General features: G+C 47.3%; 1 protein-coding gene across 4 annotated transcripts; it reads right to left on the reverse strand.

The window, feature by feature from the left end:
* Positions 1 to 1,808: 1,808 nt before the first annotated feature.
* Positions 1,809 to 27,632, reverse strand: ORC2 (origin recognition complex subunit 2). Of its 4 annotated transcripts, none has more exons than XM_024214063.2 (17): positions 27,158 to 27,632; positions 26,241 to 26,341; positions 25,327 to 25,473; positions 24,245 to 24,331; positions 23,101 to 23,193; positions 21,672 to 21,703; positions 19,527 to 19,584; positions 17,334 to 17,515; positions 16,545 to 16,643; positions 14,468 to 14,577; positions 12,529 to 12,661; positions 11,953 to 12,049; positions 8,913 to 9,059; positions 7,926 to 8,097; positions 5,169 to 5,230; positions 4,278 to 4,396; positions 1,809 to 3,207 (listed from the first exon to the last, which is right to left on the reverse strand). In XM_024214063.2, exons 2-17 carry the CDS (start codon positions 26,329 to 26,331, stop codon positions 3,121 to 3,123), a joined length of 1,716 nt encoding a protein of 571 aa, XP_024069831.1. In that variant the 5' UTR covers positions 26,332 to 26,341; positions 27,158 to 27,632; the 3' UTR covers positions 1,809 to 3,120. The 4 variants fall into 4 exon arrangements, with proteins under 4 accessions (XP_024069831.1, XP_024069829.1, XP_024069832.1 ...); XM_024214061.2 differs by lacking the exon at positions 27,158 to 27,632 and adding an exon at positions 26,679 to 26,765; XM_024214064.3 differs by lacking the exon at positions 27,158 to 27,632 and adding an exon at positions 26,551 to 26,573.
* Positions 27,633 to 27,875: the final 243 nt, after the last annotated feature.

Here is a 27,875-nt window from a genome sequence, read left to right on the forward strand (position 1 = left end):
GCAGCTTTACAGACCCAATTGGGACCTTCCTTATAAGTAGTTTGAATGTTGTCATACACATTGCCTTTGTTTGAGGCTCTGAAGAAACTTCACTGACCCAGTCTATGTACAATTCCCTTTAATGTTAATTTCCTCGAGCCTAGACCTTGCACAATCCAATTCGCTAGGCCCTGCCAGCCCACACTGGTTAGAAGTCCATTCTTGTTATTAGGCCACTGTAGTGTGCTTGTGAGCAGTCTGAATACATAGACTTGACTTGAGCATACATGGTATGTGAGGGATTTAGCCAGGAATCTTCACGTAAAGAGAAGTGGAAGCATGTGGTTAAAGATTCTCTGCCCTCTAACCAAAGCCCTCATTTCATCAGTAGTAAAATGTTTTCTGAGGCTAAGCTAGAGCTTATTTTTTTCTGAACTTTCTTTAGGTAAATGAAACAATTATTGCATGGTGCAGCAGGCTCAGCTGTGTCATATAGACCAGGGGTCGGCAACCTTTCAGAAGTGGTGTGCCTGAGTCTTCATTTATTCACTGGTTTCAGAGTAGCAGCCGTGTTAGTCTGTATCCACAAAAAGAACAGGAGTACTTGTGGCACCTTAGAGACTAACAAATTTAATAAATTTATTAAATTTGTTAGTTAGTCTCTAAGGTGCCACAAGTACTCCTGTTCATTTATTCACTCTAATTTAAGGTTTCACGTGCCAGTAATATATTTTAATGTTTTTAGAAGGTCTCTTTCTATAGGTCTATAATATACAACTAAACTATTGTTGGTATATAAAGTAAACAGGGTTTTTAAAATGTTTAAGAAGCTTCATTTAAAATTAAATTAAAATGCAGAGCCCCCCAGACCCCACTAAGCAGGAAGGGGAATTAAGATTATTGAAGTAGGAGTGGGTCCTTCATTCAAAGTCAATGGGTGCAGAATTGATCCCAAAAAACCTAGAAATTAAGTCTGTATTGCAGTAGGCACTAATGGGCAGCCATTAAGTGACAGGAAATTAATGCACAGCTTAGGCAGTCATTTAATTGTTTTGAGAGGCTCAAATTTAGACATACTGCAGGGATAATTTACCTGAGCCTACATGAGGCAAGAACAGATTCTCTCTCACAGACCCACACCTGTCTGTTAGCAGAAATGCACATCATCCCAGGAAGCCATGCAGCTGGTCTGAAAAGGTTGCCTCACTCCTGACACTGATTCATTGACATAAAAAAATCTGAATCAATTAAAAGGTTAGGGGTATTACAACACCACAGTGCTTAGTCCAAGTGAGTTTCAAATCCAGCAAAAAACAGCTGATACTTAACTCCACTGAAAGCACATAGTTCCACCTCTATCTTTAATAATAAGGGGTGGGGGTTGAGTACAGCACTGAATTATGTCCCTCCAAAATAGAATTCAGTTCAGTTTTCAGTTCTACAGTAACCTGAGCATCAAGTGGTCTAAGCACAGGACTGAGTATGTGACGGGCACTAAAAAGAAGTCCCTCCCTCCCCTGCTTAGATGGGAGTCACTACCAGGAGTTCTGAGTTCTAGCCCCAGCTGATACTCCTTTGGAGACCTCAGGTAAGTCACAATCTCTGCCTCAGTTCCCCATTGTGATGTTTGTAAGTGTTAAGTATTAGTAGTAAAAGGGGGTAGACTTCCCTTTGGATTTTCAGAAGCATAAGGTCCTGAGAACATATGGATAAATTGAGATTTTAAATCCACTTCTTAAGGCAGCCATGCATTGTGTCATCTGCTATAGTGTAGGCAATAATGAAAATGGGGTTTGTCATCTATACACCAGGAGATCTGTGAGAGAAACTAGAGAACATGAATAAAAGTTTATTTAACATTCTGTCATTCAAAACAGTCATTTATAAGATGGATTGCCACAAGATTAGGCAATAAGTTCAAGTGTCCCTGAAGTCTGACTGGCAGATTGTTTTATGTAGGTGATAGAACTGCAGAGCCTAAAGGTGACCTGCAAAGGAAAAAAAAAAAAACTACATCTGTGCCTCTTTCTTTCTGATATATGGAGAAGGCGCCAAAGTACCCTTACACTCCCATATTAACCACATTTTTTCTGCTACATTAGAAATTCAGATAGAGTCTCTGGTTTTCCTAGAAGGCACTATAGCTACTGGAGAACTGGTAGACTAGAACAGATAAATCATGCAGGTGAAACAAGACTGGACGTTATTCTTATGCAGACTGTTGGAACATAAAAAAATAAATTTTAATGTAGTGCAAATGCCTAAAAAATACCATGGAGAAAAGTGATCTTTGTTGAACTTATCTTCTATTCAGGACCTCCAAAAAGTTCTCCAGGAAAGCCAACTTGGACATCCCTGATTTTAAAAAAATACTTTATAGCCTTCTGTACATACCATAAAGCAGGAAAAAGTCACATTGTTTTTCCTTCCCTCCCATTACAGGTCACTTTAGAGCCCTTCCCAGTCACAATTTTCAATACAGATTCCCACTTGTAAAAAGATTTGGATTTTGGGAAAGCTCCTCTATTCTATTTCAGCAAAGAGGGAAGGTTTAATAAGTTACCCACAACATTCCAACCCCTTGTTTTTTATGTTCCACTTCTATTCCACTCCACCTGACTTGACCACTCAACGTAGATCACTTGGCATTCTAAAAATCTCAGCAACTTCACACACTAGGAGCCCATCGGCTTGACCAATGTGGGGAGTACTGGAAAGCACTGAGCTGTCAAAAATTACAACTCTAGTACAAAATAAAGCTCTGAGCATGGAGTCATTGCATTCCTCAAGTGAACTGCTCCAGCCAAACCTTCCTCTGCAGAGAGGTAATGAGCAGAAGGCACAATCTTACTGAAGAGTTAGTTTTCCTAGTCTGTAAAAGTGGCTGCATAGATATGAAGAAGGCATCACGTGAGCTGGAAGACTAAAAGAATACAAATCTAAACTCAAGAGTAAGATATGTCTTGCATATGGAACTCTACCCAGAACTACTCAAGCATTTAGAACACCAGACTTGGAAAGTGTCACATTTCATTAAGTGGTCCAGCAGCCCATGGTCAAAGGGAGAGCGATCCGAGTTCAGACCCCACTCCAGCATCCCTTGATAGCAGTTGGTGTAGATGGTTTGGGATTTGAGAGGATTCACATGTCTTCATCCTCTTTTTCTAAGAAATCAGTCAAGGTCCCGTTGTCTACAGGAATTAATAAATACTCCACTCCATCCGTTCCCTGAAAACGGACACACACTGTCAACACAGGACTGTGCAAAGAAATCGCACCGATGCAAAATGCAACATGAGCCACTAGACAACACCGTTACAAACAGCACAGATTCGACACGCCAACGTGGCCTTATGTAGTGAGGTGCCCAGCCAGGTCACTGTTCCGTGGTACTAACTACAATATTAATCCAGGAATATTTCCTTAGCATGGCAACAAGCGAAAAAACACATAGAAATAATCAGCTCATATCTGGTTTGGGAGACAAACCCCAGAGCTTTAGAAGGCAGCTGACTCAGTTACCCTTGCATATTACACGAGAGAGTGGGCGCAGTCCCTATCCACTTCACTTAAATGACTTACTGCCTCAGGACATAAGAGTATATTTCTTGCAAAAGAGGGACATGGTCTAAAAGTGAAAAGTGGCAACAGGAGTTCTTCAGATATTTATCAGCTATAATGCAGGCAGACATTACAGTACAACTGTGGTTAATCAAAGTTCTTTTATGTTCTCAAGGATGTAACGTGCCTCTATTCACTCCTCTGATCCATGTCCCTCAAGGCCAGAGCACTGTTCTTGCCCCCTGTTGCTGAGCCAGTTTGCAGCTAGAAGATCCTCTACACAGTGCTCTGGGTTTGGGAGACCTGGGAATGCAGCCTTGTTGCTGGAGCTGGCTAGCAGTCTCCATTCCGGGGACTCCAAGTACAGACTTCAAAGCTTGCTAAATAGTCTATTCTAGTTACCCAAATGCTTCAGATTGCTCCTCGAGATCTTCAGGTAATCAGGGTGCCACTGAATACCCAGAGGAGCTCTGTGTTGTTAAGTAACTAAGCCATGTTGCCCTTTTCTGCAGTCTCTTTCCATTGCACAGAATGTTGAGAGGCCTGCATGCAAAAGTGGATAGCATGCTATAGGCCTTCAGCCCTTCACTAATGCACTGACCATTTGTCAGTGCTTCAAACAGTGTACTTTGGACATAGGTACAGCTCATCTCAGGTAAACTCAACAGCTGCAAGTAGTGAAATAAAAAGTAAGGCCACCAGCTGTAGCCAGTCAAGATAACAGTTGCCTAGCTCACCCGCTTGGTCCGAATGAGCTTGTGGTCCCTGAATTCTGTCAGCTGAGCCCGAAGAGTCAGGTCACTGTTCACAAGGAAGGCCTCCCGACACCGCTGGTAGAAGTCTTGGAAAGATAGTCCTGGGTATGGAGAGGAGTTAAATAAATCAAGACAGCCAGCATCCAAAGCAGATTCATGTGCTCTGGTAGAGGGCAGAGTTACTTCCTCTCCTGCAATTCTGAAGGATAGCTTGCACTGCTTCCTCACTATAAAACAGCATTACTGGGACATCCAATTTGGTAAAGTCAAACTTTCAGAGCACTCAAGTGCACAGCCCAGTGTGGGATTCTCTTTCACTGCACAGCTCCTATATTATTGTATCTTTATCTTCCTAGATTAATACTATGCCATTTATTTGCAAATTGCAGAGCACTACAGACATTAACCTGTAGGTATCATAGGGGGACAAGCCAGGACATAGATTAAGTGGCTTGACTAAGGTCACGCAGCTAGTCAGTGGCAGAAGTGGTAGCAGAACCCAAGAGGTCTCGACTCCTTGTCTCCCCTAATCAATGGATGGCATGTGACAGTCAACTTCTTCCTTGGTTTTGTAACTCAGCCCCACATGAAGGATTTCACTATCAGACTGGGTGACAGTAAGAAGAGATCCTCTGAACTCAGCCATTCATCTGATTTCACATCACACACCAGAACATGTAGCCCAATGCACAGCACTGGTAGAGATGCTCTGTGCTAAACTCACATTCAAGAGCCAGCAGTTTCCGTAAATCTGCTATGGCAACACGTGCTAAAATGGGAGAACCCAGCTTCCACCTTGACTGAACTGTCAATGGTGCCACATCAGAGGAGAGAGGAAATGCCACGTGCATTCCTACATCAAACACTGGATACCTGGGTAAGATGGGTTATCCTTGTTCTCCAGATGATACTGGGCCAGCAGTCTGAAAATCCCTCTGTGGGGAAAAAAAATAAATTAACATTTCTGTAATGGCCTTTTTTTTTTTAAACAATTTTTCTTGAAGAACAGAGTCTTGTGCATACACAGCAGATGGAGGAAAAGACTTGCTTTCCAAGAGCCATTCATTTAAAGTGGTCCCATTCCTCCATCATGTAAGGGCTACTGATCACTTGGAACCCAAGTTAAACAATCAACTTGAAAAGTGTCAGAAAGCTGATTGTTCTACAGATAAAGCCCAAATTAAGTTATCATTGCATAGAGCAGGGGTGGGCAAACTACGGCCCGCGGGCACCCCTGTGGCGCCACGGGGCTAAGGCAGGCTTCCCTGCCTACCCGGGCCCTGCACCATTCCTGGAAGTGGCCGGCACCATGTCCCTGCGGCCCCAGGGGTAAGGGGTGGGCAGAGGGCTCCGTGCGCTGTCCTCACCTGCAGACACTGCCCCCTGCAACTCCCATTGGTCGGGAACAGCAAGGTAAACAGCACCGGGCTGGAGCCTGCACCCCCAACACCTCCTGCACCCCAACCCCCTGCCCTGAGCCCCCTCCCATACTCCGCTCCCCTCCCCCCTGCCACACCCCTCCTGCACCCCAACCCCCTGCCCTGAGCCCCCAACGCCCTGCAGAGCACCCTCCCTTGCCCTGAGCCCCTTCCTGTACACCACACCCCAACCCCCTGCCCCAGCCCTACATTCATGGCCCTGCATGCAATTTCCCCACCCAGATGTGGCCCTCGGGCCAAAAAGTTTGCCCACCCTTGCCATAGAGCCCAAGAGAGAGGACTCAGGAGTACACCCATGTAGTCAACTAATTATTTTATTGTTGCCCACTACAAGCAAGAAATCAAAAATGGCAGGTCGTACTGCAATGCAAAGCAATTCTGTAGTTCATACACTGCCTTGCAAAGCCAACCAATATGCTGGTCGTGGAACCTGCCCCTTTCATGCAGTGAGCAATATTCACTGTGAGTTACAGAAAAAACAAGCTCAACTTTCTTAGTCAAATAAGATGCTAACACTGAAGTCATTTAATTATTCTCTTTTTCCCTGCAGGTTTTCAGATTAAAACTTTGAATTTGTATTTTAAAGGAGTCTGAGCTGGATTTAAGGTGGACGGTCTTAGATGTTATCATACCCCATCCAAGGGATGGCTGCCAAGACACACACAGGCTCCTCCATGGACAAAAGTAAGCTGTCCGGTATTGTTAGAAACAGTCAGTCTGTGTCTGTAGCCACACACTCTATGTGCAAATGCAGCAGGAAGTGCTATAGAAATTGAGATTGAGTTGTGTCTGTGTGGTGATAGAAGCACCAGTACAGCAAGCCAGATCCTCCATTTTTGATTTGTATGGCAAGATTCTTGGTTGTTAGAATGAAAGGTCTAGTAAACCACCCCAGCATACTAGCTATCTATTTTCTCTAGTGCTGTACATCAGTGGCTCCCATACTATGGTCCATGGACTATTAATGGTCCATGGTGAACTTGCTGGTCTCTTGGTGAGGACTCTACACGTTGTCTCCAGCTGCTAAACGGCATAGAAAGCAGCTGCAGATATGCATGTTCCCAAAGTTGCAGTTGCTTACGTGGAAAAGTAACAGCTGCCACAGGAACATTCTGCAATACTGAATGGGCGGGGAGATAATCTCGCTTTAAGAGCGGTCACCTTGCTCCTTCACTATAGGGCACATTTCACGGACTCAAAGAAGTGCTGAGAGAGAAGGTGGAGCTTCCCCCAACTCTTCACCCATCAACGACTCGCTAAGCAGTCTGAAGAGGGGCACTTAGCAGAACACAAAATCCAAGTCATTGTGTAGCCAGACTCTGCTGGCACCCCAATATTTTGCATTCTAAACTTCCTCCAGCTCGACCGAGATCCATGCTGCTGAGAGACAGCCAATGGGCACCTTGCTTTCCAATTATGAGAAAAGAAGTGAGATGAAGGATGGCGTGTGGTTAAGGAACTGGACTGGGACTCAGGAGATCAGGGTTCAATTCAAGCTCCACCATTGACTTCTTAATGACACCAGGCAAGTCACTTAATCACTCCATGTCTCAGTTCCCCATATGTAGAGCCCTGCGCGATACAAATTTATATCTGTGGATATAGATCAGTATCTGCGGAACCACAACAGTGAAAGGAGCAGAACATGGGGTCGTCGCTCCCAGGAGCCAGCATCCCGCGCCGGCAGTTTCTCCAGCGCCACTGTACCATTTGCAGCCCCGCCCCCTCCACGCAGCTATCTGTCTCTCCCGTTTGGGGGTGTGCGCGCCGCTTGCACACAAGAGCACAACCAGGCACAGCTGCCTGTGAGCCTGGTGCCCACCCAGTGGGCGCGGCTGGGGGCGGTACAGCCATGCTGGAGGAGCTGTCGGTGTGGGGCACTGGCTCCTGGGATCAGTGCCCACGTCCTGCTCCTTTCGCTGCTGTGGTTCCTGCGAGAGCCCTGAGGTTCCGCGGATACCGGTTTATATCCATGGATATACATTTTTATCCACACAGGGCTCTACCCATATGGAAATTGGGGATGGCAGCCCTGTCTCTCTCTCTCTCTCTCACCCTTTTTGTCTCTTATCTATATAGAATGTAAGATCTTTGGGACTGAGACTGTCTCTTACTACATGTACACACAGCACCTAGCACAATCTTAACTGGGGCTTCTAGCTGCTAGAACGATAACGTGATAGGATCTTACCTTGCATTGGGGGTGAGGCTGTGCAAGACATGCGTTAGGGAGCTCAGAGCCAGAGACCCAGATTGCTGCACTAAGAGCGAGTTCTCATAGGAGGTTTCTTCCAGGTAGGGACTAAAAGTGGTTGTTTCATACCAGAGCCAGTTATAGAGGCTTTGTTTTGCCTGATCCCACACTAGACACACACACACACACAAGGGAAGAAAGGAGAGACAGGGTTGCAGATTTAGCTTCTCCCAGTCATACAATATAAACCATCTTAAGGTCTAGTGCTTAGTGCAGCAGCACAACCTTAGAGCAGTGGTTCCCAACCTTTCCAGACTACTGTACCCCTGAAACCCAAGTCCCACTGTGTGGAGCTGAAGCATGTAACTTAGCTTCACGGGGCCCCTGGGGTGTGGGGTCCCGGGCAATTGCCCTGCTTGCTACCACCTAACTGCACTTGCAACCCCTCTAAATCCATCCCATGACCCCTGATCTAGACAAGTTGACATATTCCCTGGAAGACCTCTGTGTACCCCTCTGATATACCCTGGGTTGAGAACCACTGCCTTAGCGAATCCTCACTTACCTAGAGCAATATTATTTACCCAGTCATTTACACTCAGAGTGAAACATGTTCCCTGCACCAAAGAATTTACACGCACACTGCACACATCCCCTTTTCCATTCCACTTTCAGTTAGAAGCTACAGGATAGCGCCAGTCTGAACAACGTGGTGTTTGAACCAGTTGTTCAGTGAAGCATCAGTACTCTATAGATAATCTGACAGTGATTGGCAGCTATAGTTGTGTGTTTGTACTGCCCCATGGGCAACGGGGCTCCCATCCTGACCATGGTCTCCAGGTGCTAATAGAAAGCTACCTGTACATTATGCACCCACGGGGCAGAGATGAGACAATGCAAGCAATATACACAGTGCATTTAACAATCCCAGAAGGTTGGTTTTTCTGGAAGCACAGTAGAGGAAAGCAAGGCCCTGGGACTCACTGAGTGGAGCATTGATGTGATCAATGGAGGCGATGAGGTGGATGTTGGGCAGGGATGCTAACTGTGCAAGAATTTGCTGGCTTTTGTCTCCTCTCAACATCTTGCTGTCCAGGTTATGGATGAGGAGATAGAGCTCCAAGGAAGAATCTACAAAGGGAGGAAAAAACAGCAAGGGAACAGTCACACTAAGGAGCTACACTAAGAGTGAAGAGATTCCACGTTCTCACTGTGGTTTGAGTGCAAGCCAGTCCTGTCAAATCCCCTAGGCATGTCCGTCCAGCACTCCAGTGTCAGGGGACTTTGTCCTTCAGGTTACTAGGCCCTGCGGATGCCAATCAGCCTGTATTTCAGGGCATCTGAAATATTTTATACAAGCTCTTTCCGTAGCTCTCACCACCACTGCAGCTTTCCTTTCATAACCCCCCTTTCACTTGCTCATAACTTGTCCAGAAGTTTCTCTTTGGGGCTGAAGCTTTCGATGCCTTTAGTTCTGAGCCTCTACACCAGTGGTTTTCAAACTGCGGGTTGCGACCCAGTACTGGTTCGTGGAAGGGAAGGCACTAGGTCGCGGCAGCATTGGTCAGCACCGCCAACCGGGCCGCTAAAAGTCCCATCGGAGGTGCTGCTCGGCTAGTGCCTACCTGTTCTGACACCGCGCTATGCCCCAGAAGGGGCCAGCGGCAGGTGTAGCTCCTAGGGGTGGGGGTGCCACAGGGCTCCGCATGCTGCCCCTACCCCAAGCACTGGCTCCACACTCTCGTTGTCCAGGAACCAGCCAATGGGAGCTGGGGGGGGGGGGGGGGGGCCCCGGGGGGTGAGAGCCAGGCAGAGCTGGATCTGCTGCTGGCCGCTTCCAGGGAGCAGCACGGTCCGCAGTGCCAGGACAGGCAGGAAGCCTGCCTTAGCATCCCCACTGTGCCGTTGACTGGGAGCCGCCCGAGGTAAGCCTGCGCCCCAATCCCTTGCCCCAGCCCTGAGCCCCCCCAAACCCAGAGCCCCTTCCTGCACCCCAAACCCCTCATCCCCAGCCCCACCCCAGAGCCTGCACCCTCATCCCAGAGCCCTGACCCCCTCTCGCACCCCAACCCCCTGCCCCAGCCTGAACCCCTCATTTCCAGCCCCACCCCACAGCCCTCACCCCTGCCCCAGCCCAGAGCCCCTCCCAAACCCCTCATCCCCAACTCCATTGGGTCACGGGCATCAACCATTTTCTTCAACTGGGTCGCCAGAAAAAAAAAGTTTGAAAACCACTGTTCTAGACGATATGAATTTCTTTTAGGAGCGGGGTTTAAGTACAGATCTGTTCTACTACTTTTGAATTATGCAAGTGAGAGACCAAATAAAACCCTCCCACTCACAGAGGATCTGATCCAAAGCCCACTGACTTGAACAGAAATCTCTCTCAACATGCCTTTAAAGAGCTCTGTATGGGTATGTCTACACAGCAGCTCGGAGATGTAATTCCCAGTGCAGGTAGCGGTACACATGCTAACCTAGCAGAGCAGTGTGGCAGTGGTGGGCAGCTAGCCTGAGCAGGCAAGTACAATCATGCCCAAGCTCCTAGGTATGTACTCCAGGGGCTAGCCCTGCCTGCCACAGAAACTATTTTTAGGTGCTAGTTTGAGCAAAGCTAGGGCCTGTATATCTACCCAAACTGGGAATTGCATCTCCCAGCTGCTGCACAGATGTACTCAGACTTATTGACACACAGAATGCAAATGGGTGATCTTTAAAACTTCAAACTTGGCCTGTTGCTGCTAAAGCTCCCAAAGAAACAGCTGCTTGGCGAGCCCAGTAAACTCCCTGACAAACCATTAGCCAATTATATATTCTGTTTTGTGCAGAAACCAAGTAGCTACTCAACTGGCCATAGCCCTGGGTTTTCCACAGGGAGACAGCTAGAGTTTAGCACCTGTCATGCTGCATAAGAACAGCTACAATTGGGGGCCTGCCTCCAGCCAGCCAACCTTTCCCCTACCCACTCTCTGTAGGAAAGCACAAAGACAGATGAAGGATGAACATTTGAGGGAAAAAAAACAAAAAAAGATACAAGAGTCAAGGCTCCAATGGCAACATCACATATGCACAGATGTAGGCACAAAATTTAGCCACTGGAACTGTACACATACACAGCATACAGCTATACAGTTACATATGGAACTCAGCAAGCACTCTGTATATATGACATGACCCATTTAACATTGCTTTTAGAACCTGAACTCCCACTTCCTACTTTGTTTGCTCAGAACAGCCATCAGCCAGAGGGGTCTGCATACATTAAGTTACATCGCCAGTCCCTTTCAGTCCATTAGACTTTATACAGTCAAAGCTCAATCCAATGTCCATTGAAGTCTATAGCAAGCCTCTTAGGCCAGGGTTTTCAAAGGAGCCTAAGGAAGTTCAGCCCCCTACTCCCAATAAATTTCAGTGATATTTGGGCATCTGGGTTCTCTTAGGCTCTTGAAATTTTCACCTCTTGGCTTCAATGGGTATTGTTCAGGCCCTCAGGCAACCAGTAAGAACCTTCTTCTCCCACCCACCCCCATACAAAAAGCTTAGAACAGAATAAGGGTAAAACCTATCAATGAACTTACAGCTGAGGAGAAATATGGCACAAACCCCTCCAATGAACCTAGTGAAGAGACTAAGTACTCGGTAGAGCAGACATGAGGCTCTCGTGCTCATTGTCAGAATGCTCATTTTCTCACCTTTCCTTGGCAATGTGTCTAAGCTAACATGCTGAAACTGAGGAAAGGGAATGCTGTATTTCCAGGTACTCAATTTCAAGACACCTTCACACATTTCACAACCAAGAAGCCAACACCCTGGTGCACTTATGCATCTATTCAGAGAACTATGTATATTTTCCATGAAGGCCACAAAATCACAAGATAGGAAACAGAACGGCAAGAGTCAACACAAAGATTGCAATTGAGCAAGGGGGAAGTAGATGTGATTTCAAGGAAGACACCAGACTTGCACAAGCTTTTCCAAGATCAGAGAGAGTCTAAGCTTTAGGGCATCTGCTCAGCCTCTTTACCTTCTTTAAATCTTTTCATGATCAAGTCTAACTGATCCATAGGGCTGCGGAAAGTCCCCACATGATCCAGCACCTCCTCTGTTATGGAGTTCAGAATCTGTAACAGAAAAGTGCAAGATCACTATCATCCTGAGGGACTTCTGATAACTATGGGCTTAACACCAAATCTAAGAGTTGGGCCTTAGCTAACACCAAGGATCTTCACCAATTCCAGCTATCTGTGGCCAGTTGCCAGCATAGCTGCACATGGTGCAAACCCCTAGGGTAGTCAAGGTAAGTCATGATTTTCTCCAATTTCAAGCACAGGTAAGTTGTATTGGAGTATGTTGCATATTATGGGATACCTCATCTATACTAGGGAGTTTGCACTAGTTCAGGTACCAATCCCCAGCGTGGCCAAAGTTTCTTTAAACTCAAGGAGAAGGGAGAACGGGGAATGCTATTCATTGAGGAGTCTGTGTTTAGAGACTGGGAAAGCTTCCTGTGGTCTACACTAAACGTTTCGTATTAGAAGATTTTAGTGGCTGCAGATAACAAGCAGCAACTTAAAAACCTCACAAGCTCTGTCACACTTACTGATCTCACAGTGATGCTGGGGAAGAAGCCATTGACAACCAGGTGAACAGAATCCCGGAGCAGAGAGGTACGAAACTTCTCCAACAGATCTCTCTTTGAGCCCAGTCCATAAAGCACAATACTGAACCCCAGGCTGCAGCGAAGAGAGCAGATTAAAGGAATCAAACTGACAGGTCCTTTTAGAATCTCACATCTCTGTTTTCATTACATGAAACAATCCGATTCCCTCTCCTCCTACAATCTTACAATTCTAAAGGAGTCAATCAAGTCCAGGCTTCTTCAGCTTGCAGCCAGCCAGTCCCTCCGTTCGTAGGGGGTTTGAGATGAGCGGGTATGGTGGTTCCATGTAACTAAACAGGAGTGTTTATCAGCATGCTCAAGACCTGGGAATTTGCGGTCCTCTCACAAAAGGGACACTTGACTGAAGACTATCAGGTCCTCTGAAACAGTGCAGACTAACACAGAAATTGCTCACAAAGCCACTGCATAGGCCCCCTCCACCAAGCTATTCAGGCACAGTACATTCAGCTTTTCCCATGAATCACAGCAGTTATGAGACAGCAAATGGAAGCCTACCAGTTGCTTCTGATGTGTCTTTTCTAGTCAGGTCAAAGGTCATGATTTCAAAATCAAGACATGCTATTCTAGTACTGTGGTTTAAGCTTTAACTATGCAATGTAGTGAGAGACAGGCAGATACAAGGATGCTTTAGGACACTGCAGATCACTGACCTCTTATGAGGAGAGGCACAGCATCTAAGGCTCAAAGGAAGAATGATGTGTCCACGAAAGAGGCAAGAGTGGGCCAGATCCCAAGGTGCCGTGCGCAAACAACTCCCATTAACTTCAGTGCAAGCTCATGAGACCTCTCTGGATTTGGCCCAACGAGAATATTTATTGTAAACCTATGTTGCTCTTACTCCCCACACATAGCATCTCCCACCCCCCACCTGCTTCCTCTGCCTCACCAGCCTGCCATCTTTCTCACACTATCCCATATGTCCGGGACTGTCCCATGAACCATGACACCGCAATTTCCTCCTTGCACCACACTTTTCGCAAAGCCTTCTAGCACTGATGTCCTCCCATACATCTGCACCTGCCCTCCTCTGAGCTACTAGCCTCTGTATCCTTTGTCCCAGTTAGAATTGAATCCTCTAGAGGGAGGGACCTTGTCTTCTGTAAAGCACCATGGAATCTTATAGCTCTATAAGCAACACCCAGTATTAAATACACCTCTACCCCAATATAATGCTGTCCTTGGGAGCCAAAAAATCTTACCGTGTTATAGGTGAAACCGCGTTATATTGAACTTGCTTTGATCCGCCGGAGCGCTGCTTTACTGCGTTATATCCGAATTCGTGTTATATCGGGGTAGAGGTGTATAATGGAAGTGTGCCCCCCCCCAACCCCACTCTCTCTCACACAAATTGACACAGAATTTGAGCTCCTACAGACCTCAACAGACTTGGCACTTTTCTTCTCGCATCTACTATTAGATCCCTCACGCTAAGAAAGCTCACTATTACACCACTGAAGAAAACCAGGTTCTATGGTAAGTGATACTGGCAATTTGCTAACAGACTTGTATGCTCTAAACTGTCTTTCCCCCTTTCCTCATCTACTTGACTGTTTATAAAACATACTAATGAGCACTTACAGCTCCCATCAACTGGGGACACTCTACACCTCTAAAAACCCCAGCTGTTCAACTCATAAAGAGTAAATTTTGCACAACTTGTCTCACAAGAGATGCATTACCCAGACTGCGCCCTAAGAAATTACACCTGCTTATCCTGCAACCTCAGCCCTAATTCAGTCAGTGAATCATTCCATTGCCCATCTGTGGGACAATGATTTAAATTAGCAGAGGCTTTCCTGATGGTATGTTGGGGACTAATGTTCACTGTATCTTCTTAGAGGAATCCATAGATACTTACTGTAACTGCAGCATCCACTTGGAAAACAAGGATTCGTGCTGTTGGTTTAGTTCCTTCAGTTCAGCAGTGAAGGCAGGGGGAGCCTTGTTCAGGAGGACAAGCAGCGTTTGCTGTGTTTAGAAGGGGAGAATAGGACAGTCATACAGGGTTTAGGGTTGAAGACAATGACTAAACAGGTGTCTAAATGTGTGCCTGGAGTTTGTGACTGAACCCTTATAAACACTGCACTTCTACAGCACCTTCCATTCAAAGATCCGAGTGCTTTACCTGTATTAATTAATTAAACTGCAATACTCCAGTGGGAACAATTAGCCCAGGATTGCTGATGGGGAAATCAAATGACTTGCCCACTTTTACACAGAAACCTGTGGCCGATCCGAGAACAGGATCAAGGCTGATGCTCAGTCCTGTGTCTTGGTCACACCCCATTCTGCTTCACCTTGCAGCATGTGGGCATACTGCTAATGAGACAATGGCACATTCACAGCTTCTTCTGCATCAGCAGCTGGATTTTCTCCGCTAAGCATGCTCTGCCAATAATGGATGCACCGAACCAGAGACAACCCCATTAGCACTGGGCAAGACCAGAGTGCCTGTCAATGTGGTTTGCGTTAGTTCAGTTGATTCCGTCACTAAAGGGTTAAAGGCCATGAGGTATTAGGTTTAAAGAGAAGACTCCAGAGTATTAGAAAACAAATAGGAAAGAATTCACCTGCAGATCAAAACTAGTCTCACCAGAGAAAGTGCTATGAGAAATGTATTACGAATCTGGAGGGCTAGTTCAGGCTTTTAAAAGACATGCCAGAGTCCTGAGATGTAAGCTAGCAGCGCTACTTATAATGTTGGCAACAAAATTGGAACTGCTGTAGCATGAGACCTATGCAGGCTTCAAATTCTCCAATTAATGCATTCACTTCCCACCCCCATGTGGCAGAAGAGAGTTTACTCTGGAGAGAAAACAGAAGGCAACTGTGCTATTTCGGATAAACACAAAGCTTTCAGAGCATCAAGCTGCCCATTAGTCCCCTTTGATATCAGCAGACGATTTAAAACTGCACGTCTGGATTTCCCAATACACAGGAGTGTCCAATTTAACTACCTGGAATCCACCAGAGTTTTCCCTGGATAATGCATTATGCAGAATCCAGGCAGCAGTCAGTAGGTAATCTGAATGCATGTGTTTTGGTAACATGGAGTTAGACCGATAACCCCAGACACAAAAATCTTATGTATTCACCGAACAGACAGCAGGCACCAACAGTACATGTTTCTCGGAGTCCCTGCTCCGGAGGGGCCACCTTTAGGGACGAGGGGATCATTCGCTCTCTGTGATACATTCAATCCACGGCCTCCCCACGGGGAGTGTCAACAAGTGGTCCATTTAAGTTTTTTTTAAAAAGCCACCAGAGTTAGATGTCTACTGGGAACCAGATTGGGAGAACACTCCCTTTCACACATATACAGAGGCCACTGAATAGCTGTCAGATAGTAACGCTTCGGGCTGCCGCCAACCTGCGTGGGATTTGAACCGCAAACCCAGAGCTGAAATCTTCCTCCAAACCATTAATACTCCCCTCAGCTCATCTGGTGGAATAGATGGGTTTTTACTTTTAACAAATTTGTTCACAAAAGGCAGACCTCATTGCTGCCCGGGTTGGTAGCAGACTTCATCGCTGCCCTCCATTCGTATCATTCCTTTCTACCTCCCCTGCATTCTCAATTCTAGCAATTGCAACATTCAACCGACCTATTAGCCAGCACCTGCTACACACTTCCCTCTTCCCACCCCACTGTTGCTACCACTTTCTCAGCTCCAATGGTGGGAGCACTAGAGCAGAGAAGGCAATAGCAGTTTAACCGCTATGTCACCTGACCCTACTCAGGGCAGTTGTACAACGCATAATAGTTCAAACACCAATGGACTGTTGGCACACTGTCTACACTAGGGCTCCTGCCACTGATATCACTAGTACAGCTGAACTGGTGGTAGCAACAGGGGGGGAATTTCGGGGGGGGGGAATCCACCACAGACAAGACCTTCCATTCTGAAGGCGGTTTCATCTGCTACAAACTTTACCTGATCCAGCTTTCTTTTCTGCAGCTTCTGAAGGGTTCGATCGGAGGTTAGAACTTTGGAACTACTGTGTGCCTCAAAGTATTCTTCCACCAGGTTGCTCTGAAAAGGCAGAATGAAAGGTCAGTCTCGGGCAGGTTCTGGGGGCTCGCTCTCTCCACTCCCCCGAGGCTCAAATTGCTGTGTTAGGATGCCACTTTACAGCCACACCCGCTCCTCAGTTCAGAGGGGATGGGGTTGAGAAGAAAACAAAGCTGAGATGCCAACCTAGTTCTCAGACTTTTAGGAATGTTATGAAAAAGATTTGGGAGGAATTAGGGAGGCTGCTTTGACCTCTCTCCCCCCACCCATCTGTTGGCAAGGGGGAGGGGCTGAAACCCTACCCCCAAACAGGGAGACAGAGCGTCGGAAAGCTGCCCTCATATACCGCCTACAGCCCTTAATTCCTTGGCCAATGCTAGGTCTGGAACTCCTTCTCAGAATAATCCTCCTCCATCACGTTCCTGCTCTCCTCCTCCTGCCACTTCTCCCCTGCCATGAGGGTCTGACAGGAGACAAGCCACGGCAATTGTTAGGTGCGGTCTGGGATGCTGGATTCACCACCCACGCCACAGGCAGCATGTTGTGTTCAAACTGCCCTATGTGGACCCTATGGGGCTACATTAACATGCTCTAGGTATGTAGCGCGCACAAGCAGGGTGGTGAATCCAGCCCCTCCAGCCCCCCCAACAATCACTGTCACCAAGCATCTCTGAATCTCTCCTATCAGGGCTGTATTTCCTCCACACTCACCGTCATTTCCTCCTTCAGTTTCTTAGCTGGTGTTTTTTTGGAAGCAGGAGCTGCTCTAGTTTTACTTGGGGTCTTTTGGTCCAATATGACATCACTTGTTTCTTTGTGGTCCTTGTCTTCTTCCTCCTCCTCAGAGCATGAAGCAGAATAGTCACTCTCGCTGTCTGAACGCAAGCTTGGAGCTAAGGGGAAAGCATTTGAGAGCTGGTAATATCTTTTTACAGAGAACCCTTATTACACATTTCCTGTAGTCTAGGTCTCCTCTTACACATTGTCTATCCTCTTTCAAGCATCCAAGTCCTAATCCGGTTTCATAGCCATCGTGCTACTCAAAAAAAAATCCATTCTACGCAGACCTGAAAATATGCACACTGCTCTCTTTCCCCCTTCTCTTTTCAATTATTTAGTAAGGCTCTGCAAATTGGCACAAGCCTCAAAGTGCGGCTCTACTTTGAAAAGTGACTAAAAATGACATTGTGGGATTCCAGGTTTCTCTTAAAGACTCTACATCAGTCTATACTGGTAAGAAGAGTTATTCCACCTGCCAGCCCTCCAAACATAAGTTGGGTTCTTTCTGGCTCACGTCACCACTAGCAAAAAAGGGCTTTGCCATGGGAATTTTATTAACAATTCTGTTGATTCAAGAGTGAGAACAGAATCTGGCTCACTCTTTTATGGCTTTGAAGCACTAAGGAGCAGTAATTTTTTTAAAAGCGCAAAATGTTCAAAAGCGCACGAGGGATTTAGAAGACCAAGTCACTTTTGAAAATGAAATTTAGATACCTAGGATCCTGAGATCCCCTGACTGTCACTTAGGCACGTCTGAAAATTTCACCCTCAGCCTAAAAAGTGACCAATTATCTTTATGCAGAGTGTGTTAAATTGTCATGGGATATGCAAACTACACACAAACACAATTGCAAGAACATAAAAGAGGACTTAATTTTCTGAATTATAGTAATCTATAAACTTCCCAAAATGAGGTTCAAACAATCTTACTGGAATGGAATTTTTACTAGAATTTTCATATATTTCTGCTACAGATGAATAAAGCCCAAATAACTGAGCTTGTCAGATTAAAAGCTAATTTGCCTAGTTCAGTGGTTCTCAAACTTTTGTATTGGTGACCCTTTTCACACAGTAACCCTCTGAGTGTGACCCCCCCCCCACTCAAAGTAAAAACACTTTTTTTTATATTTAACACTGTTATAAATGCTGGAGGTGAAGCGGGGTTTGGGGTGCAGGCTAACAGCTTGTGACCCCCTGCATAATAACCTGACGACCCCAAGGGGTCACAACCCTGTTTTAGAACCCCCAACCTAGCTCAATTTACTGTCACATATACATGTGTTAAAACGTGTAAGAACATGACATGCAAATCTCTCCCACACTGATCCTGCACACTTGAAGCCAGCCAATGACTTGAAATCATCTACTATAGATATAGAATATTAAGCTTTACAGAGTGGCTGGGATTTTAACAGCTTCTTAAGTCAGTTCAAGTGATTAAGGCTGACGGACACAAACTCCCAGCCTACAACAGACAGAGATTAAAGAGTCTAACAGAAGAACTGAATTCCTCACATTTAGTAAAGCATCCGCATACATGGGATTATTCAGATGGTTTTACCTGCTAAGACAAAGTCACTGAAGTAAGAGATTAGGTGCTGCCACTCACACCCCAACACCTCAGAAACAGTATCTTGCAGTGAAGGAACTATGTATCCCAAACACTGGCTCAGTAAAGATGGCTATTATGCTATTTTGACCTGGGAGTCACTTGAATTCTCTATGCACACAGCAATGTCCTTGAAGCACCCATGGGGAGATAAAAACATAAGAACAGCCCTACTGGGTCAGACCAAAGGTCCATCTAGCCCAGTATCCTGTCTTCCGACAGTGGCCAGTGCCAGGTGCCCCAGAGGGAATGAACAGAATAGGTAGTCTTCAAGTGATCCATCCCCTGTCGCTCATTCCCAGTTTCTGGCAAACAGAGGCTAGGGACACCATTCCTGCCCATCCTGGCTAACAGCCATTGATGGACCTATCCTCCATGAATTTATCTAGTTCTTTAGATGGAACTTAGACAGCAGGTTATAAGTAACAGAAACACTAAGATCCACCCTAAGCTTATACTTATCAATGCTACTGTACTCCTGTAAGCTGGAGCTTACTGCAAATGGTGCTCCTTACCTGTCAATCTCTTCCTGAGTCTGTAAGGTGTTGTGGACACAAATTCATTCTTTTCACTCTGCAAGAGCACAAGTATGTTAGTAAAGTCACACGTGCCCTACCAGTAGCAGCACTTTGCCAGGCAAGGGCCCAGGGTTTAATTTCTGAGCTCTCTCTTTCAGCTGGCAGGGACCTGAGAATGCAGAAGCAGGAAGCTGTGCTTAGGAGAGGGAATTCCTTGTGTCAGGTGACCACCCCCTGAGCCCTGGGGGAAATGGGGATCACAACTCACAACCAGGATGCAGGAAATTCAGAACCCCTTACCCCTGAAGGAGCCACGTGGAAGTGATGACAATGGTAACACTTCTGCCAGACAGAGCCATGATGCTCTAGGTCACATATTCTACTTACCAAAGTCACTTGGAGTTCCAATAAGCGAGCGACTAGCAAAGCATAACAGAGTACCCAGAACAGGCTGGCAGGGTTGAGAAGCCCAGCAGCAACGTAATGTGTCTGAGGAGTACTGAGCAGTTTTGTTCAGTCACTGTTCACTTAACCCTGTTAAACAGATCATTTCTGTTTTGTGGGGGAAGGAGGTATGATTACCTCTTATGTCCAAGAGAGTTTAACTTTAGAACACACAGGATGTGCAGAGCCACAGCAGAGCCTTCTCATCAAGTTAAACACAATATATTATCAGGACATCAGACAAAGGACTCCTAAGGACAATTTTGCTAAGATATAAACAGATCCTCCCATGGCAAGGCCCTGGAAGGTTTCAAGACCTTTTTTTGTAGCTTTGGACCTTGTTAGCACATTTAAAGTGCAGGTCTATTCTTAAAGTGACTATGTACAAATGCCAGTCCAATCATCTGTGCATGTTCAGTTGCATCAATTTACTTTGTGTAATAAGTCTGGGGTTTTGTTTTGTTTTTCGCTTTGTATTCCTGTTAGCAAGCAAAGCCAATACAGATCTGCAAGAGGGAGCTGGGTTCTGCTGCAAAAACTGTAAACCAAGTTCCAATTGCAGAATCTTTATTACTGATAAGTAACCCAGAAAGAGCACAGCCGGACTCAGACTCCAGGTTGAGTTTGCAATAATTAGAACTGTGTAGATCACATGTGGAACCATGATGCCATCTTTTAGACTCACTTTTCAGATTAGAACAGCACTTTAAATATGCTTCAAAGTACACCTCTACCCCAATATAACGCGACCTGATATAACACGAATTCGGATATAACGTGGTAAAGCAGCGCTCCGGGGGGGGGCAGGGCTGCGCGCTCTGGCGGATCAAAGCAAGTTCGATATAACGTGGTTTCACCTATAACGCGATAAGGTTTTTTGGCTCCTGAGGACAGCGTTATATCGGGGTAGAGGTGTACTGCACGCACCTACAGCATGGTGCTACATAAGCAATCATTCACTGGAGTCTGGTCCCTATCTATTTCCCAGCATTCACTTCATGGACTCCCCAAGGGGCAGTCCTGCCCTGATGCAACCTCAGCAGACTTGCCAAGGCCTAACTGAATTATGGAGACTAAACTACCCTCTTACCTCTAGGCTGTCCATCTAGTTCAGAGTTGAAACAAGTTGGTGGGGCAGCGTAGAGGAAAGCTTGCATTGCTGCTGCATGAAGTTTGCCTGTTTCATACTGTACCCGAGGAGGACTTCAGTCTCATCAATCTTTCCCCAGCATTACATTTCCATTATTCCTAGTGGACACTAAAGTGACCAAATGCTAATGAGTCACCACTGTTTGCAGCATTTCTGGAGCACTGACATCCTCCAGTCCTAAAATCTATACAATTTCCTCCAGCAAGTTTTACAAGCTGCTGGAAATCTAAGCATTTAACTGCATATTAAAGGAATGTCAAACATGTCCAGTTGCGTGAGGCAAGGGAACCATCTCTCACTCATGCTAATTAGTCTGTCAAACCTACTGATCTGCGTGTTCACTCTAAAGCCCATAAATCCAAGCTCCTCATTTGCGGCAGTTCTAGTGCTCATTTAAACCCTTCCCTGCCTGCTTCGAAATGGAGACATCTGCATTGTGAAAAATCTAGGGAGGTGACGGGTGGGGAGAGGCTCTTCAAGCCCCAACCCCCATGATAATCAGATGGTTTGTGTTTTAAAATAAGATCAAGCAAAAAGCTGTCACTCACCTGCAGCTGGGCTTTGTTCGAAGCAGAGTACTCTGTAAAGCAAACGAAACAATGAGAATACCATATATTTCCAGCACTGCCAGCTCCTACAAACATGGACACAAGATGCTCATGTTTCCCCAAGTAAGAAATGCAGGCATCCGCTCTCAGTGTCTCAGAGATAGTGTCCCTGCATGTTAACTCTCTGGCCAGTCACCCTCATGGGTGCAAGGTACAGCAACCCGCAGCTGCCCCAGAGGGGGGAATACGCCCCACGAAAGGGGCGGTGGTGCTACCACCACTGGTGGCTTTAGCCAGGGTCCATGGGTACTGGGGACTGACAGGAAACCTCGAGTGAGCAGGAAGGGGGTAAGGGTTTAGGTAGAGTGGGGAAGGACGGGGACAGCAAGCGAGGCTATTCTCCATGTCCAGTCCAGCAAGGAGCTGTGGTGTGGGACAGGAGGGGGAGCCTGAGCTAACCCTGCAGTAGGGGTGTCCAGTTCTTGCACTCCAGCCATTGCAGCTTGGAGCAAGTAACTGCCTCCCAGGAGGAGGGAAGCAGGGCTGGATGCGAGGCATGGAGAGGAGGAGCAGGGCTGGCTGTGGTATAATCCACCCACTGAACTGGGGGGCTATCATGGGGAGGTGTTGAACAAGCACATCTCCAGGCTGGTCTGTCCCTGTCCCTCTCTGGGGCTGCACCAACCAGCTCCAGACCCCATTGCAGAACACAAGTCAGGGCCTTCCTGCTAGGGTTGGAATGCAGCAAAGCATGTTTCTTCTCCCTCCTCCCGTAGCACTCAAACAATGACATAGCATAGGCCACGTGTTAACAGACTGATTGCTTCCTCGACCGCTCTCCTCCCCTTCAAGCTCACACCAATCCAGGTCAAAACTCCGAAGCCAACAGGTAGGTAAGGGTGAGGGTCTAGGCCCTGTTTATTCCAAAGGCCAGCTTGCCATGCCTTCTTTGTTGCGAGACGTGCCACTAGGTGTCTAGCACTGATGCTCCATTCTCTCTGCTCCCTCTGCAGAGCACCCCCTGCATATTCTACGCCCCAGTGCACCTGTACAGGGGCTGCCAGTCTAGTCCTTCACGGTCCTCATTAGCCCTGATTTAAAGAATACTCAAGTGATGCGTATGCAGCCAAGTCAGAGGAGTTTCTCAGCTGACTCAATGTTACTGTGCATTGCAGCAGCAGAAGGGAGAAGCAAACACATTCTTCTCTAAGCCAGTAGGGAAAAAAACCCAATCAAACAGCATGATCCACAAGAGAACTAGAGCACCAGGCAGACTAAGCGGCGCTATTTACAAAACATAAAACTAACCCTGGAATATCAAGTATGCTGGGAGTTGGACCCTGAACGCCAACCTGCTTAATTGCCATTTGTGCTGGGATACACCTGCTAGCTACTTTCCTCCAATTCACCAAAGTGTCTCAGAACTTACTCTTGCTGCTTTGAGGGGTGCTGGCTGGCTTCTCAGGATACTGGGAGGAATCAAACGTTACATTCCTCCCTGGTGTCTGGGCTAGTTCAGAGGCTTTAAATAAAAGAGAATAGTTTCAAAACGTGATAGGCACAAAACTCACACTGGACAGCTGTGGATTTGTCACAGTGACACACAGAGAGTTCTTTGCCCAAAGTAATCTCTTACATATTAACCCCATTTCCCAACCCTTTCAAGGAGCTGCACCAGATATTTCCCTTCTTTCTCTACCTTTGTGAGTAAATTTAGTACTCGTGAAAGGTTCTTCAAGACTACATTCTTCTGCTGATCCATAAGACAGGTACAGAGTTAGCCTGACCTACATGCCACCCTCATGGAGGGGCCACCCCTGGAGGTGAGAGAATATTTTAGTCATGACACTTGGTCCTCTGACTGAGGCTGCTGAACTGGACTCTGTGGTAATGGCTTATGTGTTGAGATCATCAGTCCACTGGGAACTGGACTAAACTCACATTTTATTGACTCCCTTCTGATAATTATCAGTGTGGGTTGGATTTGAACTCCTGACTTGAATGCAAAAGGCTATGAATTGCAATAACAGTGTTGAGAATCTAAACTTCACTCAGTTCACTCAACTAAGACTTCAGCTTTACCAGCCAGAATCTCCCATTCCGCTTGGCTTGTTCTAACCCACAACAGAGCTCGAAATGTTCCAAACGTCACACTCCACCTGCAAGACTAAAGGATGGATCAGCTCAGACTCTGCTGTGGGATTATGGCACGCACAGTGGAACAGGAGACACAACAAAGCCCAGCACAAAGGTTCAACATTACAGTAAGGGAAACCCAGAGCACCAGTGGTTAAAGCCTGAATTACTGGGGACACAATACAGTGGATGTGAACCTCTGCATTAACACATACAGAAAGGGGACCACTATAACATGAGAGCTGCCATTACAGAAGAAGCAGTCACCAATATGTCCAAATCCCGAGCTTCTGTTTCTCAAAACTTTTGATCTAAAGCCAATTGTAAAACACCAAAAACAGCACTTTTAAGATACAAGTAAATTACGTATGGAGGCTGCCAGACTAAGATTCCAAGAAGAGTTTATCCACATGGTAATACTGAAAAGGAAAACATACCCAGCTCTGCCATCTTGCCAGAACGTTTTGGAGTCTGGAACGAGTAAATTTTACCACCACCTGCACTGGGGCCATTTCTCAAGGAATCTGTTAGAAAACACATAAGAATGGCCATACTGGGTCAGACCAAAGGCCCATCTAGCCTGTCTTCCAAGAGTGGCCAATGCCAGGTGCCCCCGAGGGAATGAACAGAACAGGTAATCATCAAGTGATCCATCTCCTGTTGCCCATTCCCAGCTTCTGGCAAACAGAGACTAGGGACACCATCCCTGTCCATCCTGGCTAATAGCCATTGATAGACCTATCTTCCATGAATTTATCTAGTTCTTTTTTGAACCCTGTTATAGTCTTGGCCTTCACAACATCCTCTGGCAAGGAGTTCCACAGGTTGACTGTGGGCTGTGTGAAGAAATACTTCCTTTTGTTTGTTTCAAACCTGCTGCTTATAATTTCATTTGGTGACCCCCTAGTTCTTGTGTTTTGAGGAGTAAATAATACTTCCTTATTTACTTTCTCCGCATCAGTCATGATTTTATAGACCTCTTTCATATCCCCCCTTAGTTGTCTCTTTTCTAAGTTGAAAAGTCCCAGTCTTATTAATCTCTCCTCATACTGAAGCCATTCCATACCCCTAATCATTTTTGTTGCCCTTTTCTGAACCTTTTCCAATTTCAATATATCTTTTTTGAGATGGGGCAACCACCATCTGCACGCAGTATTCAAGATGTGGGCATACCATGGATTTATACAGAGGCAATGTGATATTCTCTCTCTTATTATCTATCCCTTTCCTAACGATTTCTTATTCATGGATACATAAAAAGCACTGACATATTCCTGAGCCATGGGCGTCAAGACTAATACTTTATCATTGGACTTGAAAGGGCTGTTTATGTTATGGAAGTGGAAAAAAGCCCACAAGCAGTCCAAGAACCATTAGAACTCAACCACACACTGTCAAAGTTCGTGGTCACTGGGCATCACTCCCTGAAGCCAAATAATTGTTTGCCAAACAACCCCACCACTTACATGTTACAAGAGTTTTCTGAATTAGACACATGCTATATCTTCCCCAGAAATACCTTCAGCACATGCCCCCAAAACAGCCACATAGTTCTGCTCTTCCATGATCTCCTGGGCCTCATCATCATCAGAAATGTTCTCAAGTTTCTTCACAAATCTCTTTACATTGAGCGCAAGTTGAGCTCTGTCCTTCCGAACTTTAACACCTAGAATCACAACCACAAAACCGTAACTTCTGATAAGCTAAATATAATTATTAATTAATGGTATTGCAGTAGTACCTCGGAGCAACCCCCTTTCTCACGCCCCCTCAGAGTTTTAATAGGGGCTGTACAAATAGAATAAAAACCACAGACCCTGTCTCAAATGCTTACAATTTAAGTAACCAAAGCTGCAGTGAAGGTCTCTGGCTTTTAACATTCATATAGAAACTCAAAACAGCACCTGTCCCAACTGCCAAACACTGATTTGGAATGGATCTGGTACTGAGACATTAACATGACTGTTTTTTTGTTTCATAGCTACTTCTAAATTTCATACCAAGTTCTCAATATCCATATAAGTGATGACATCAGTGCAATTCTGAAGTGTTAACTGCCACTGCAGAGTTGCACATATCAGGATTTGAGTCCCATAAAGTCTAACAAGATCACACACACAACACCATAAAAAGACACCCCAAGCCAAGTTTTTAAAAGGAGATGCTCACACGACATTACCGCTGCTGGGAATATGCAAATTATTAACATTCAAAATGATTCAGGAGCAACTAGTGATTTTAGGTGCCTCAGTTTCCAGATACTTAAAGAGGCCTAGTTATCAGGAAGTGCTGAGCACTTGCTTTCTGAGCAATCAGACCCCTCCAAGATGAAGTTGGACACCCAGAGGCTACCATCATTTTGACGACCCTGACCCTTGATACATTTCAATATCTGCAAAACAAGGTGCCTGTTTACGCTTAAACCACTAGTACCTCCGTTATCAGAAATGTGCTTCAGAACATCTTCATCTGCCACAAACCTGGCTTCCAGGACCTTGTTTCTCTTTAACTCCAGCTGACTCATAGCAGACAACCTGCAATGCCAACAAGCGTTAACTGCAAAAACAACAAGGAGTAAGGCGGCACCTTACAGACTAACAGATTTATTTGGGCATAAGCTTCCGTGGGTAAAAGCGGCCGGGCACTGCTCACCCCCCAGAGCACCATGCAAACCCGCAGCTATGCACCCCCCCGTTCCGGGCAGTAAAGCACCACGTGCACCCGCCCGCCACAGCCGCCTTACAGCCAGGGGCTGGGCACGGAGACTTTGCAAGGGGGGGGCCCAGCCCCCAGCTGCCCGCGGAACTGGAGACGGAGGCTGCAGCTGCCTCGAGCCCCGCCCCCAAGCCCCGCCCCGCCCCCGCGGCTCACAGCAGGCTCCAAGGCGGGTGGCAGCGGCACGAGCCGGAACGAGGCGCATCCTTCCGGGCTCTGGGCCGCACAGCGCGAATCTACCGCCCTCCCGGTGGGGGGCAACAGGAGGCGGGGACTGCGCTGCACCAATAGGAAACGCAGGTGCGCGAGATCGATCTTCCCGCCAGCAAATCAACATCGCCTCTGGCTGGCCCCTTCCGCCCGTCCCAGGAGGTACTCGCCCTCAACCAACCACTACAGGGGCGTGGCCAGGAAGGTGTCCCGCCCCCAGGCTCCTCCCCCTTCTACCTCCTGAGCGGAGGCGCCGAGAGCCCTCGGCTAGGGGGCGGGGCGCGCGAGCGGGGCACGCACCGTGTCGGCGCGGCCCCTGGGTACCCTGGGTAGGGCGGGCCTAGGCCCGGCCCGGCCCGCCATAGCCATGGGCGGGAGCTAGGGCCCACGGCACTGAACCCTCCCGCCTCGCGCCACTGACTTACTGCTGAGCCGGGGATGGTGGGGCCCGGTCCTCGGGGCTGCGCCTAGGGCGCGCCGGCGTCACGACACAAACAGCTCCCGCTCCCAGTACGTGTCGTCACACCGGCCCCTTCGTAAGGCCGATACGAGCCCCCGGCGCCTTGTGTAATTTCGGGAGGGCCCCTAGCCACCGACCCGCTCACAGCGGGGCCCGCGCTGCGCCTCTGCCGCCCGGCGGGAGCCGCCTGCGATGCAGAACCGTTTCCTGAGGCGATCCCCGGGGGCAGGGCCGGCCTGTGCCGGGCAGCGCGCGGGGAGCCGGCCCGGGCCGCTCACGCGCCACCTAGAAGCGCCCTGGCTCAGAGACGCCTTTAACCGGTGGCGCTGTAGGGGCGCCATAGGTCGGGTTCCCAAGAGGCGGACGCTGGGGCGGGGGAGCAGAAAGATACCCGTGGGGGGCAATCACTGCAGGTCGGGGGCACTAGGGCTCCCTGGCAGGGCAGCAAGCCCGGGACCCAGCGACAGTCGTCAGTCAGCGCCTCCCTAAGGGCCCCCTTTCCTCAGCGCGGTGGGGAGGTGGGATCCAGCAGCTGTAGTTTGCAGGGGACTATAGACCAACCAGCTGCGGGGGCAGGGGAATGGACGCATGGGGCTCTTTATGCTCTGCAAAAGGACCCGCCGAGGGCCCTGGACAGTTCATGTTATTTGAAAACCCTGCCCTGACAGAGACAGGAAGCTCAA

The sequence above is a fragment of the Terrapene carolina genome, unplaced genomic scaffold (genome assembly GCF_002925995.2).
Source record: "Terrapene carolina triunguis isolate 2854851 unplaced genomic scaffold, T_m_triunguis-2.0 Scaffold62, whole genome shotgun sequence".
Lineage (NCBI taxonomy): Eukaryota > Metazoa > Chordata > Testudines > Emydidae > Terrapene > Terrapene triunguis.

Coding starts and splice junctions, on each gene's coding strand:
- ORC2 (XM_024214063.2), bottom strand. CDS start 26,331: ATGAGTCAGCTGGAGTTAAAGAGAAACAAGGTCCTGGAAGCCAGGTTT. Junction 5,231..7,925: donor AGCCTCACCCCCAATGCAAG/GTAAGATCCTAT, acceptor TTTTCCCCACAG/AGGGATTTTCAGACTGCTGG. Junction 3,208..4,277: donor AGCTCATTCGGACCAAGCGG/GTGAGCTAGGCA, acceptor GTCCGTTTTCAG/GGAACGGATGGAGTGGAGTA.